Here is an 11850-nt window from a genome sequence, read left to right as displayed (position 1 = left end):
TCGAGATGTTATTAATTTATCGAATATTAATTTATGGAAATTTTACTATCTATACTAAGTTTGAGACACTTCGAGTAACTAATTTTTGGTGTCCTGATCTGTTTTAATAATTATATATATTAATAAACTGTTAAAATTTTAATGCAATTTACATATAGCTCAACGGATAGAGTTTTTATTTTTTAGACATTAAGTTACAGGTTCAATTCTTAATGATCATTTTTTTTTATTCCTTTTGTTTTTTATTTATTTTTTAATTTATATATTCAAATTGCAGTTTAATCCATCAATATTTCTTATAATTACATTTTGATCTNCATTCCCAGATTCCCACCCAATTCCTTTTCCAAGTCAAAGGAAACTTCCATTATTAAATACGTTTTCATTGTTTTGCACCTCCCAAAAGTCATATAATTCAAACTCTAAATCCACATAGATGAAATATATGTACGAATTAAGATAAACATTATGTTAAAAATTATATTTAAAATTATAAAATTATCTTAAAATACATTTTTGAAAAGATTTTTCCAAATAAATTGTAAGGATAATTTTGTAATTTCAAATACAATTTGTAACTCAGTTTATACATATATGATTTTCCAAAATATTCATGGAAAATTTTAAAAATTTGCAATGAATAAATTAGTCGAAACTCGTTCAATATTAATTGCTATAATTTCATCGTTAAAAATTCCTATCAATAATAATATTATTGAAACATAATTCTAATTAATATATTGTAGTAAAACGGCTTAGTGGTTTCATGTAACAATAAATATATTTTTATATTATGCATTTTTTTTCGAGGTATATATTATGCATAATATTATGTATATAATTATAAATATCAAAATCAGCGGATTTAATTGTCGATCTATAAAAAAAGACATTTTAGAAAATATCGAGGCGCTGATATATTATAAATTTTGTAAAGCATATTAAATTACACACATAATCAGAATTACTGCTTAATTTTTTTGATAAAACTGTGATTTTTTATTATCTGTTTGTTTATTTACCGTTTTAATTAATTCTCTATTTTGTCGAATTTAATTTATCTTGAAAGTTTCAATTTTCGATATTTTTAAGTTTTTAACAGAAAATTTAAAATTTTGATATCACTGAAGTCTGAACACATTAGCATCATGTTGAAGTTAATACGTCATATCAATGTCATATCGATAAAAAAATTAAAATTACGAAAATAGCAAAATTATCGAACGATAGATTTAAATTTGATAATATAAAAAAAATAAATATGAAAAAAATATATACAGTACTAATATCCTGTAATTTTATGACATGCATCTTTCTTTTATTTATTTTTACATGCATCTCACTTTCATGTTAAAAGTTAACTGGCAAAGGCGTTGGTTCTTATGACGTAGGCCGGCATCTCTCCTTTGAAAGTGGTTGTGCACACGAACATGCTTACACGATTTGTATATATTTCTCCTTCCTTGGTATCCAAACTAACGTTCAAATACCCTGTTTAGATTCAGTCCCATCTCCCAAAATTCCCTTTTCTTGATCATCGACCCCTCAATTTCACAAAAAAAAAAACTCTGCAAAAAGCGGATCTTTTTCATTTGTTGTTTCTGGGTGATATTTATTGTGAAAGTCAAAAGAGTTCATCACCAGAAGAGAGAAAATGGTGGTGAAGATGATGAACTGGAGGCCCTTTTCCAAGAAATTCTTAGCTAATATTACTGTTCATCAACTCACAGGCCTCAAATCATCACCACAACCCCAAGATCCTCCGAGATTTTCAGTGGAAATAAAGTGGAAAGGTTCAAAGGGAAATGCTTTGACTTCATTGAGAAGAAGCGTGAGGAGGAATTTCACAAAAGAGGAGATGATAAGAGAAGAAGATGGGGTTGTTGAGTGGAATGAGGAGTTTCAAAGTGTCTGCAATTTGTCCATTTGCAAGGATGGTGTCTTTCATCCATGGGAGGTTTCGTTTACAGTTTTCAATGTGAGTTTGAGTAATGAGTATCATTTTTTTCTTGCNTTTTTTTTTTTTTTTTTTTTTTTTTTTTTTTTGGTGTTAAGTGATGCGGTTTGACCTTTCTCTAAAAAAAAATGTCGTGCAGTATTTCATTCTGAAGCAGTGTAATTTGTTGTATATAGAAATTGAGGTGAATTACATAATACCTTGGTTCTTATAATCAAGAAATGATGCATTTTCCCAAGTTTTCACATTTAGCGAGAAAAAGGGCGTTTGATTTTTCTACCCATATTTTAGGATCGATGACTTGTTTTGGGATTGAGAGGATGATCTGCGGGGAAAATTATTTTACAATTTATTTCACATATTTGGTAGCTGATCATTGAAAGGTTGTCATATATAACATATTTGAAGAACTAACATCTTTTTTTTATTTCTTTGTGTTCTTCCCTTGTAGTGGAAAATTATTTTTATATAGAGTTTTACTATTTTTTCAGACTAAGAATTGTGTTGAATTAACGAGTAGAACAAAGAAAAATACGTTGATCTCATGGGTACATTTAGAATTAAATTTATTTTGACATGTCGTTTTTGGATAAAATTCTTTGCATTGAAATGCTGGCGAATTGTGTCCTGAATCAGGGTTCAAAACAGGATTCAAAGAACAGGGCCTCTATTTTCGCCACTGCATCTCTGAACCTTGCTGACTTTGCCAATACAGCTACAAAACATGGCAATGAACTTAAAGTCCCTCTGGCGATATGCGGCGACACGGTTTGCGGTATTACATCTCTTTCGGTAAGCAACTAGCCATCTTCTGTTTGTTCGTAAATGACTCTTTTTGTACCGTAATTTTGGCTAAGACTCTGTTCGTTTACATGATTGCAGCTATCAATTTTCCTTCTAGAATTGAAGAATCTCGAGGAAACTTCTGAAACGACCTCGAGATCGATGTTTTCATTACCTCGATCCCCTTGTTATGGAGAGGTCATTTCACAGGACAAAGAGGAGCTACCTGATCTTAGGACGGGTTCTAAAAAAGCAAATACCTTTAACGGGATGTTCGCACAAAGAGGTAAAAGGACCGGTCATGAAGAGGAAGTCAGTGATGGAAGGAGCTCAATTAAAAGCGAGGATGCCGAGTTTACTTTCCCACTTGAAACTGAATCATCCGATGACTCCGATGAAAGGGAATCTAAGGAAGTAAAAGATGTCTCAGTAAAAGATGTCTCTTTTGTTCGAAAATCGTTCAGCTATGGAACATTGGCCCATGCAAATCATGCTGGTGTTTCAAAATACTCAAACACAAGCAGTAGTGAGGATGAGGACTGGATCTATTTTAGCCATCGTACCTCAGACGTGGGGCAAGTATATTCCGGGGATTCTGATGCATCAAAGCCAGATAAGTCACCGCCACATGGTTTCAAGAACAGGCTTCTACCCTGGAGGAAAAGGAAGTTAAGCTTCAGATCCCCAAAAGTTAAAGGAGAGCCATTGTTGAAAAATTATTACGGAGAGGAAGGAGGAGATGACATTGATTTTGATCGTCGACAACTTGGCTCTTCGGATGAAACCACTTTTGAGGTTTGTTTTCATTTCCTTGCCCTTTTATTCACGCCTGTGATTATCTTGATGTCGTCCGAGCAGATAGTACTTTTCTTCCACGATTCATTTAATTATCTTTATTGCTCGTATCAATGGATACCAACTTCAAAAAATCTTGACAATTTCATGTTTTTAATGTTGTCTATAAATGTGACAGAAGCAAAAAACTGAAGAAGATTCAGTTGCGGATCAGCCATCCACGTGTGTATTTGGAGAAGACAATTTTGCTGTTGGTGTGTGGGAGGATAAGGAGATCGTCAGTCGCGATGGATTAAAGAAGTTGAAAACTCAAGTTTTCTTTGCTTCAATTGACCAGAGAAGCGAACGAGCAGCTGGTGAAAGTGCATGCACAGCCCTCGTAGCAGTGATTGCCGACTGGTTACAGTCCAACCACGATGAAATGCCTATTAAATCCCAACTCGACAGCCTGATCCGTGAAGGTTCACTCGAGTGGAGGAATCTCTGTGAAAATGAGACTTATCAAGAAAGGTTCCCCGACAAGCATTTTGATCTCGAGACAGTCCTCGAGGCTGAAGTTCGCCCACTTTCCGTTGTACCCGAAAAATCCTTTGTCGGGTTTTTCCACCCGGATGGACTAGAGGACAAAGGGTTTGATTTCCTCCAAGGGGCGATGTCGTTTGACAGCATATGGGACGAGATATGCATTTGTGCCTCAAAAAACGACACTTCCTCCAACGACCCCTTACTCTATATCATCAGTTGGAACGACCATTTCTTTGTACTGAAGATTGAACACGATTGTTTCTACGTCATCGACACTCTGGGCGAGAGGCTTTTCGAGGGCTGCAACCAAGCCTTTATCTTGAAGTTTGATAAAGATACAACTATATATCAGATTGAAAAGGAGGCCCGAAAATCAGATGAAAAATCCGAAAAAGACGACGATGCTCCAAGAAACGACGATGACGAGGAATCATCGATGTTATGTATGGGTAAAGATTCGTGCAAGGAGTACATCAAGAGCTTCTTGGCTGCTATTCCGATCAGGGAGCTGGAAGATGATCTGAAAAAGGGGTTGGTTTCATCGACGAGCATTCATCACCGGCTGCAAATCGAATTCCATTTCACTAGGTGCTTGCCAGAATCTCCACCAGTGTTATCATTAGCACCAACTGAATCTAATGAATCTTAAAGCTACATTGTAATCTAATGAAGCAAAGTTACATTGTAATCTAATGAAGCAATAAAGTTGACAAATATAGTTTCTTCTCTCTTTTGTTTTGTGATTAGTTCAAGGAGCCAAATCAAGGTGAATGTTCCTCATTTGTTACATTTGAACTTGAGCATTAAGTTTAGATGGACCTAGGCTTTGCATTGCATCTCGATTTGGTTAATTTAAATTTAACCAGTGAACTCCAAAAAATAAAAGTTCGAACTATATTGAAAATAAATAAAAGTTCGAACTATGGTTCAAGTTTGTTAATCACTTAAATTTTTAATATACACTAGCATCTGTCACTTGGCATATGATGCATGCATACGTATATAAAAAAATTGTATTAAATAATTTTTTGTTACTTTAAAATTTATGAGATACAAGGATATACACATCTCAAGTCCTATGCTTAATAATTCGTCCAAAGTAACCACTAGTAAGCGAAAATTTGACATGCACAAAAGAAAAATGGATAAAACTGCAAAATTTCTTACACTTTCTGACATGAATTAAAATGAACAAGAAAGTAAAAGAGAGTGCAGTAAATCTTTTCAAATCCGACTCCATTAAATGAGGCATCTAAATCAACAATTCAATCATGACAGAATGATGACTGCATCAAACTTATGAAATAATAATCTATGACTTACTGAATCCTAAATTTGAGGCCGAGTTTATCAGTATGAACATCCGGTAAAGCAAAAATAGAGCAGAACCCAAAAATCAGTACTGATGACGAGAAGCCATCAACCGAAATAGCTTGCACAATACTCGTTGTCCGGGCAAGCAAGCTCTGTTTTAGTCATTTCACCTTGGAAACAAGGAACAACTCGAGCCATGTTATTTTGCAAGAGACCCGTAACTTTCAATCACTTACAGGTGAACAAAGCTGAGAGGCAAGCTTCACAACTCCCCACATTGGTGCATCATTCTGCACGAGAAAGCACTCAGAAATTTTTAAAAAAAAATTAATTATCTATAACCAAGTGCATAATTTCAAATGTAGCTACGGTACAAAATCTTCCATTGCAATTACTCAAAAATCACACGAGTCTCATGCACTTAAAAACGCTTGCCACATACAAAAATAGCAAAAGATCATGTGCATCAAGTGCTCGAGTGATAACTAAATCATACCATCAAGCCCTCTAATCTTTTTACCAGGAACTGTTTTCCATAGAGACAACAAGTGAATTGATTTCATATGACATCGAACACAGAACTCACAAGATCAAATTACAATCAGTGCATCAGGTGTAGTAGAAAAACATCCCAAGATAGACTCTTTCGTGACTTTAAGATTATGCCCATTGCAGAAGGATAAGGTGGATTATTCTTCTTTTATTATATCTTTGTGAAATAGCAGATTTTTTTCGGTTTACACCAGCACATGCATAAGATGCATGAACTTGATTATGCATTTGACATGTGAAATCAAGGAGAGAAGCTCAACATGTGCACTTGTCTCTGGCAAAAATAATCGATATCAGCTAAGCTGAAATATAAATATTTCCCAGCAATGGGAAAAGCGGCCACCTTTTTTCAATGCGATGAAACATCAGTTTTTTTTCATCATTGTGGTACGTATAACCATTCTGCAAATATTTGCTTCAGAGAAGAGATAAAGGGGTAAGTTATCAGAAGCTTTGTACTCACCATATACACCACATCAAATGATTCACGGTAGGTATCACGAGAACTCTCAATGTTGTCATTCCTGCAAGAAATACTTGATAAGGTCGTGTGTCTAAAATAGTTTGAAGAATGCATCTCAAAATTGCAGTAGTATATTTTTCATTACTGAATATAACAAATGACAAAAAATAAGTTACAATAACAGGGAATTTCTCATCAAACAACTGATACTAGAGCATTGTTGGCAACTAAACGTTCATACTCCATTATAGGTGTATATACTTTTATAGGGCAGTGATTTGAGTCTTAAGAGCAAAGATTTCAACTACATTATTTTGATAAAATTCATTTTATACAAAGTACAATTTACAACATATAGATAGACATGCATTATCCCTAGATAAATAAAATATAATCACTCATTCCCAGCTCATGTATATTGGACTCGAATCCAACTATGCAATACTTTTGTAAGAAAACCAACTTCTTACAACTCTATAGAGGAGCAATGAAGACTAATTGATCCATGCCCAGTCCTAGTCTGGATCAAATTCCTGTTTATCCTTATATGCTAAATCCTATCATACCGAGTTTGGTTGCAATGATACTGATAACATACTTAAGAACAATCCCTAGATGGATTAAAAACTATTATCAGATGATCGATATAGATCAAATTCCATGTGTCCAGGGAAGAAATCCCATACTTCTTTCCACCTTTATAACAAGTCTTGATCACTCAATAATATACAGAATCATTAATTACAAAAAAATATCTAGAGTCTTTATAATAAGGTCCAAGTGAAGAAGTTTAAGATGAAAAATGAGATCATATAGAATCATAACTTATCTACGCATGATTTTGTCAATAATTTCACACATATGGACATTTCACTTCTGTTAAAAAGATATTAATTTGCCAAAAGAAAAGATATTAATAAATTAAATGAGGAAATTAATAAGAACAAAAATCGAAAGCACTGGTGCCAGCTAAGCTCATAACACATTTCCCTGCTAAGAAAAATTGAATTTAAGATGCAATATACCCATGAAATTTTCAAGGAACACTTGATACTCACAGGAATCCAACAGATATTCTTGTATTGTAGTTCAATCCATCAGACATTCCCAAATCTCCAATGTGATCACCCAGAAGTAGCACATTTGTTCTCAATTTCACAGAGGATGCATCATTTGTAATTCCATTTGGGTCACCTAATTGACCATGGACAAGCCCAGCCATATCAATCGCATGCTCATTCTTATTCAGTACATGGATTGTTTTCCCTGTAATTAAAAATGGATTATCCTCACCGATACTTTTTTCTAAGAAAGGAAGAAGAAAAAATGGGTGGTCCATTCAGATTCATTAACTTTCAATGATTTGTCATTAAGCAAACCTACAAACACGACACTATTATAGTATTAGAATATTCATCACAGGTATTCGAGGCAACACAAATTACTTCAACTGATACTTTGAGTGAAAACAAGAATAGTACCTTTAAATGACACAAGATTGCCACTCTGATCGAAAACCATTCGGTTAGATACAATTTTAACATTATCAAAAGACCTATGAAGTTTCTGTCTCAGCACCTGATAAGAAGCCACCAAATATAAGCCCCAAAAAAATGTTTTCTACCTCCACTTTTCAAAGGGATTATAACTTCACAAAAGATTATTATATAACTCAACAGAAATTCAGAATCATGAAAAACAACTACAACTCAGAAAACCAACCTCTTGAATTATATCCGCAAGGCCAGCAGAAAATATAAGGACAGGAACATTGCTCTTCTGCAAGAAACACTAATCTACTTCAGAAAATTACTATAGTATTTGCGTGAATTTTGGTTGCTCTGCCACCATCATCAGAACATATTTAGCCAGAACTGGAAATATTATATTGGGCAAATGTTGCATATTTTCGCGGTAACACAACCAATTTAATTTGAAACTCTCCTTTTATTACATGTAAAAGGAGAACCCAGTAGGTAACCATTAATTATACCTCCAAAAGTTCAAAAAGTTCAATAACACCATCCCTGAAAGCAATCTTGGAATTAGCCACAGAGCTCCTTATTGCATCAAAAGTGAGTCCTCCCTCAATAAGAAGACCGTGGGTTTTCTCCCACCTAATAAATAGAATTAAGCATTTAAGCTACCAAAAGCCAATCAATTTTTAAACCAAAAATTCAAAATCTAGTATACTGAAAGCATGAAAAAAGGGCCAAGGGTCAAATCTAAGAAACCATAATCTTCCATAGAAGATAACACGACAATTTCTGCAATATTGAAATAGGGATCTATCATATTCTTTTATAGAATATCACATTATAATTTCAGCAATGTCGTGATAGTGATCTAGCTGAGATCCTGTATGAATTTCAAATAATGAAACTCTCGTACCACTCTTCCATGAGTTTGGCTTTCTCATCAAGTGGAATTGTGGGGTCAATTTCTAAAGGATGATAATAATCATATAAGTTTTGCCTCTTGAGATCATATTCAGGATTTCCCTGCCGCAGAATTCCATGACTACCTACACAGTTTAAGCTCAATAATTCAATAAACAAAAAGAAAGGAGGGAACTGTTCAACAAATGTTTCTTATTTATAGCTGCACTAATGTTTCTGAATGCGATTAGAATTCTATAAAAGAAGGAAATTGGATGAAAAACTGGAAGATGCATACTTTGCCCTCTCTGTCCATGGATCCTGTATTTTGTTAGAGTAGCATCAAAATCAGCAATAACCTATTATATTGAAATATGATACGAGTGACAAATTCATACATGACCAAAAAGAAAACCATCAAAAACATAATTGACAACCACGTAGATAAACCATGAATTGCACAATCCATTTAAAAACAAATAAAATTGGCTGCTTTGACCATGCAAGGCCACATGACAAGATCGACTAGATTGATGTGTTTCCAAAGATTTTAGTATGTCTAAAAGTGTGCATAAAGCACACTTGCAAACGATGCACAAATGGCTGATGCAGTGATGCAGATTCTCACCCTACTTATTGTTAAACCTATAAGGCATTCGTGGAAGTTAGTTCTCAGATGAACGAACTTTCATAAAAAAACAATTTACAAGCGGGGTAATATTAGATTTTTCAGTTGAAAAAAATGATTTTTTTAATACAACACTTCATGGACATCAATTTAGGGTTCAGCCTTTAGGTAGCTCAGACTAGTCAACATGATTTAATCATAATCGATTCTTTTTTTGTGAGAGGTGGAGGGTGGGGTGTGGAGGGGACAATACAAAAAAATTTCATGTCGAATTCAAAGTGTCATTCATGTGGTTGGTACATCACAACCTTGAAGAAACTGGAATCCCGACTTAGACTCTTAGACAGCATATGCAAATCATATTAACTAATCAAAATCTCTCTCTCTCACCCTCTCCTAAGGAAAAAAATTTGAACTTATTGTTCTAAAAATGCAATCACGACGATAAATATATTTCCTCCCTCACGAACTCTCGACTCTGGCTCATCTAATTACAGCCATGTAAAGTAGGTTGTGGTTGAACCATCAAGTCTACAAGAAGAACCAAAATTACCAGCATAACTCATCGGTAACAAGAATCAAACAATGTAACATACGAGCTTCATAATCTGGCTCAATTTGCTGTTATTAATATAAATCCGCACCGAAACAACTAATTAAAACGTAAGGGACCAAAACAAAAAAACAAAACCTGAAGCTTTGCTGGACCCACAAATCGAACAGCGGATATTTTTCTCTGAAGAAACTGAGGGTCACCCACCATTACTTCAGCGCCGTCAAACACAACATGCTCCATGATTTCACCTTGAAGTTTTCCACTCTTGGTGTATCTTCTGCATCACACTCTATTCTGTCACGCGGTGTATCAAATCACCAAAATAACGACAACCCACTGATGAAACAAGCGAGATAATAAATTCGTGACGATGTATATCAAATATATGCTGTAAAATTTTGTGTGAATTCCATGCATTTTTTCATGTGATGCATATAATGTGGAAAACAAAAATGGTGCACCTGAACTTGAAGGAGAAAGGAATAAATCGAGGCAGCGGATTGAAAATTGGTTCAGAGTAAATAGGACGAATTGAAGTGCGAATCAGATTTCTCATGAGAGAGGAAGGAAGAAGAACTATAAATCATATGTGTCGGTCATTTTGCAGCCATGGCTATTCCTTGTCTTCCTTCATGGGCGGGTTTGGGTTGAACCGATCCGATAGGTTTGAATATGATTAGGTTTCTCATGGACCTCTCTATACATAATTCCATCGTTTTTTGAGAGACCGGAAAAGATATTATCAAATCATTAAGAAATCTTCTTTATAGGTTTTTTATGATATGTTCTCGCGAACCTTTATCTGTGAGAAGGTCAACCCTATCGATATTTACAATAAAAAGTAATACTCTTAGCATAAAAAGTAACACTTTTTCATGGATGATCCAAATAAGAGATCCGTCTCACAAAATACGATCCGTGAGACCATCTCACACAAATTTTTGTCAATCTTATTTTAGACGTATTATCAATAATATATGTCTTTTATTTAAAGATACTAGGAATGTACACGTGCGATGCATGTAGGTGACTAATAATGAAAAATATAATTACGAGAATTAGATAATGTTTAAGTCGTTTGAATAAAATCATTTTATAAGTATGTATCAATCTAAATATATCAAAACATAATACATAAAAATACATGATGACAATAAATCATATATATTCACTTATTTATATGATCTTTTTCAATCCGCGACATAATACAGCTCTCTTAAATGATAAATCAGCAAAAATATTTTTCATTCAAATAACATTCAAAATAAAAAAAACAATAAAAATAAAATTAACAGAATATTGAATTTTACCAAAATCAAAACTAAAATTTACTTAAATAGAGTACACATAGACAAACGTCAAATAAAATTATCTTAATTTACTAAATTATCATAATAACGTTAAAATAAAATCATTAAACTTGTTATTAAGGTAAATATCACTTTTGCTTTTGCTAACTTTTAACACATTGCGGATTTTATTTAATTTCTATGTTTTTTTTAAGAATGCATATTATAGATAATTAATTTTATATCGGAATCAATCGTTTATAAATTAATATTGGTGATTAATAATTTGAGAGAAATAAAATTTTAACATGATATCACTCAAATAAATATATGTAGTAAAAAACATAAATAAATAAGATAATATGTAATACTCGGTTAAAAATTTTTATATGTAAAATTGTAATATATAACAAATGATAATAAACTATCAATATAATTCATATTTATTATAAGGATTATATTGATTAAATTTTTTTTAAAGATTATAGAATAAATTTAGTTTAAAATTTAGAAAAAAAAATAAGATTGTGTATTAATGTCCAAATATATCTAAGATGTACAATGAATCACAAATATTGACTAAGAAACGTAAATAAATAATTTTTTTACA

General features: G+C 33.2%; 2 protein-coding genes across 6 annotated transcripts; one reads left to right on the top strand and one right to left on the bottom strand.

Annotated features, from left to right (window-relative positions):
- Window positions 1-1368: 1368 nt before the first annotated feature.
- Window positions 1369-4790, top strand: LOC140990521 (uncharacterized). The gene is made up of 4 exons (XM_073460246.1): window positions 1369-1978; window positions 2594-2749; window positions 2840-3535; window positions 3714-4790. Exons 1-4 carry the CDS (start codon window positions 1655-1657, stop codon window positions 4707-4709), a joined length of 2172 nt encoding a protein of 723 aa, XP_073316347.1. The 5' UTR covers window positions 1369-1654; the 3' UTR covers window positions 4710-4790.
- A 419-nt stretch (window positions 4791-5209) lies between these two features.
- On the bottom strand, window positions 5210-10633 carry LOC140989179 (uncharacterized). Of its 5 annotated transcripts, none has more exons than XM_073458306.1 (10): window positions 10413-10633; window positions 10087-10225; window positions 9066-9126; window positions 8781-8913; window positions 8383-8506; window positions 8112-8168; window positions 7871-7967; window positions 7448-7655; window positions 6390-6450; window positions 5210-5664 (listed from the first exon to the last, which is right to left on the bottom strand). In XM_073458306.1, exons 1-10 carry the CDS (start codon window positions 10505-10507, stop codon window positions 5599-5601), a joined length of 1041 nt encoding a protein of 346 aa, XP_073314407.1. In that variant the 5' UTR covers window positions 10508-10633; the 3' UTR covers window positions 5210-5598. The 5 variants fall into 5 exon arrangements, with proteins under 5 accessions (XP_073314407.1, XP_073314406.1, XP_073314408.1 ...); XM_073458305.1 differs by having other exon boundaries at window positions 10087-10228; window positions 10413-10632; XM_073458307.1 differs by having other exon boundaries at window positions 10087-10245; window positions 10413-10624.
- Window positions 10634-11850: the final 1217 nt, after the last annotated feature.

The sequence above is a fragment of the Primulina huaijiensis genome, chromosome 12, assembly GCF_012295235.1.
Source record: "Primulina huaijiensis isolate GDHJ02 chromosome 12, ASM1229523v2, whole genome shotgun sequence".
NCBI lineage: Eukaryota > Viridiplantae > Streptophyta > Magnoliopsida > Lamiales > Gesneriaceae > Primulina > Primulina huaijiensis.
The sequence above is the reverse complement of the archived record's forward strand: the minus strand, read 5'-3'. Positions and strand labels throughout refer to the sequence as shown.

What these genes read in the sequence shown, in the direction of transcription:
- LOC140989179 (XM_073458305.1), bottom strand. Translation starts at nt 10,507, where the DNA reads ATGAGAAATCTGATTCGCACTTCAATTCGTCCTATTTACTCTGAACCA. An exon ending in CCTTTCTCCTTCAAGTTCAG is followed by an intron (nt 10,229 to 10,412) that starts GTGCACCATTTT and finishes AGTGTGATGCAG; the next exon opens with AAGATACACCAAGAGTGGAA. An exon ending in AACTTTTTGAACTTTTGGAG is followed by an intron (nt 8,169 to 8,382) that starts GTATAATTAATG and finishes TGTTTCTTGCAG; the next exon opens with AAGAGCAATGTTCCTGTCCT.
- LOC140990521 (XM_073460246.1), top strand. Translation starts at nt 1,655, where the DNA reads ATGGTGGTGAAGATGATGAACTGGAGGCCCTTTTCCAAGAAATTCTTA. An exon ending in TTTCGTTTACAGTTTTCAAT is followed by an intron (nt 1,979 to 2,593) that starts GTGAGTTTGAGT and finishes GTCCTGAATCAG; the next exon opens with GGTTCAAAACAGGATTCAAA. An exon ending in CGGATGAAACCACTTTTGAG is followed by an intron (nt 3,536 to 3,713) that starts GTTTGTTTTCAT and finishes TAAATGTGACAG; the next exon opens with AAGCAAAAAACTGAAGAAGA.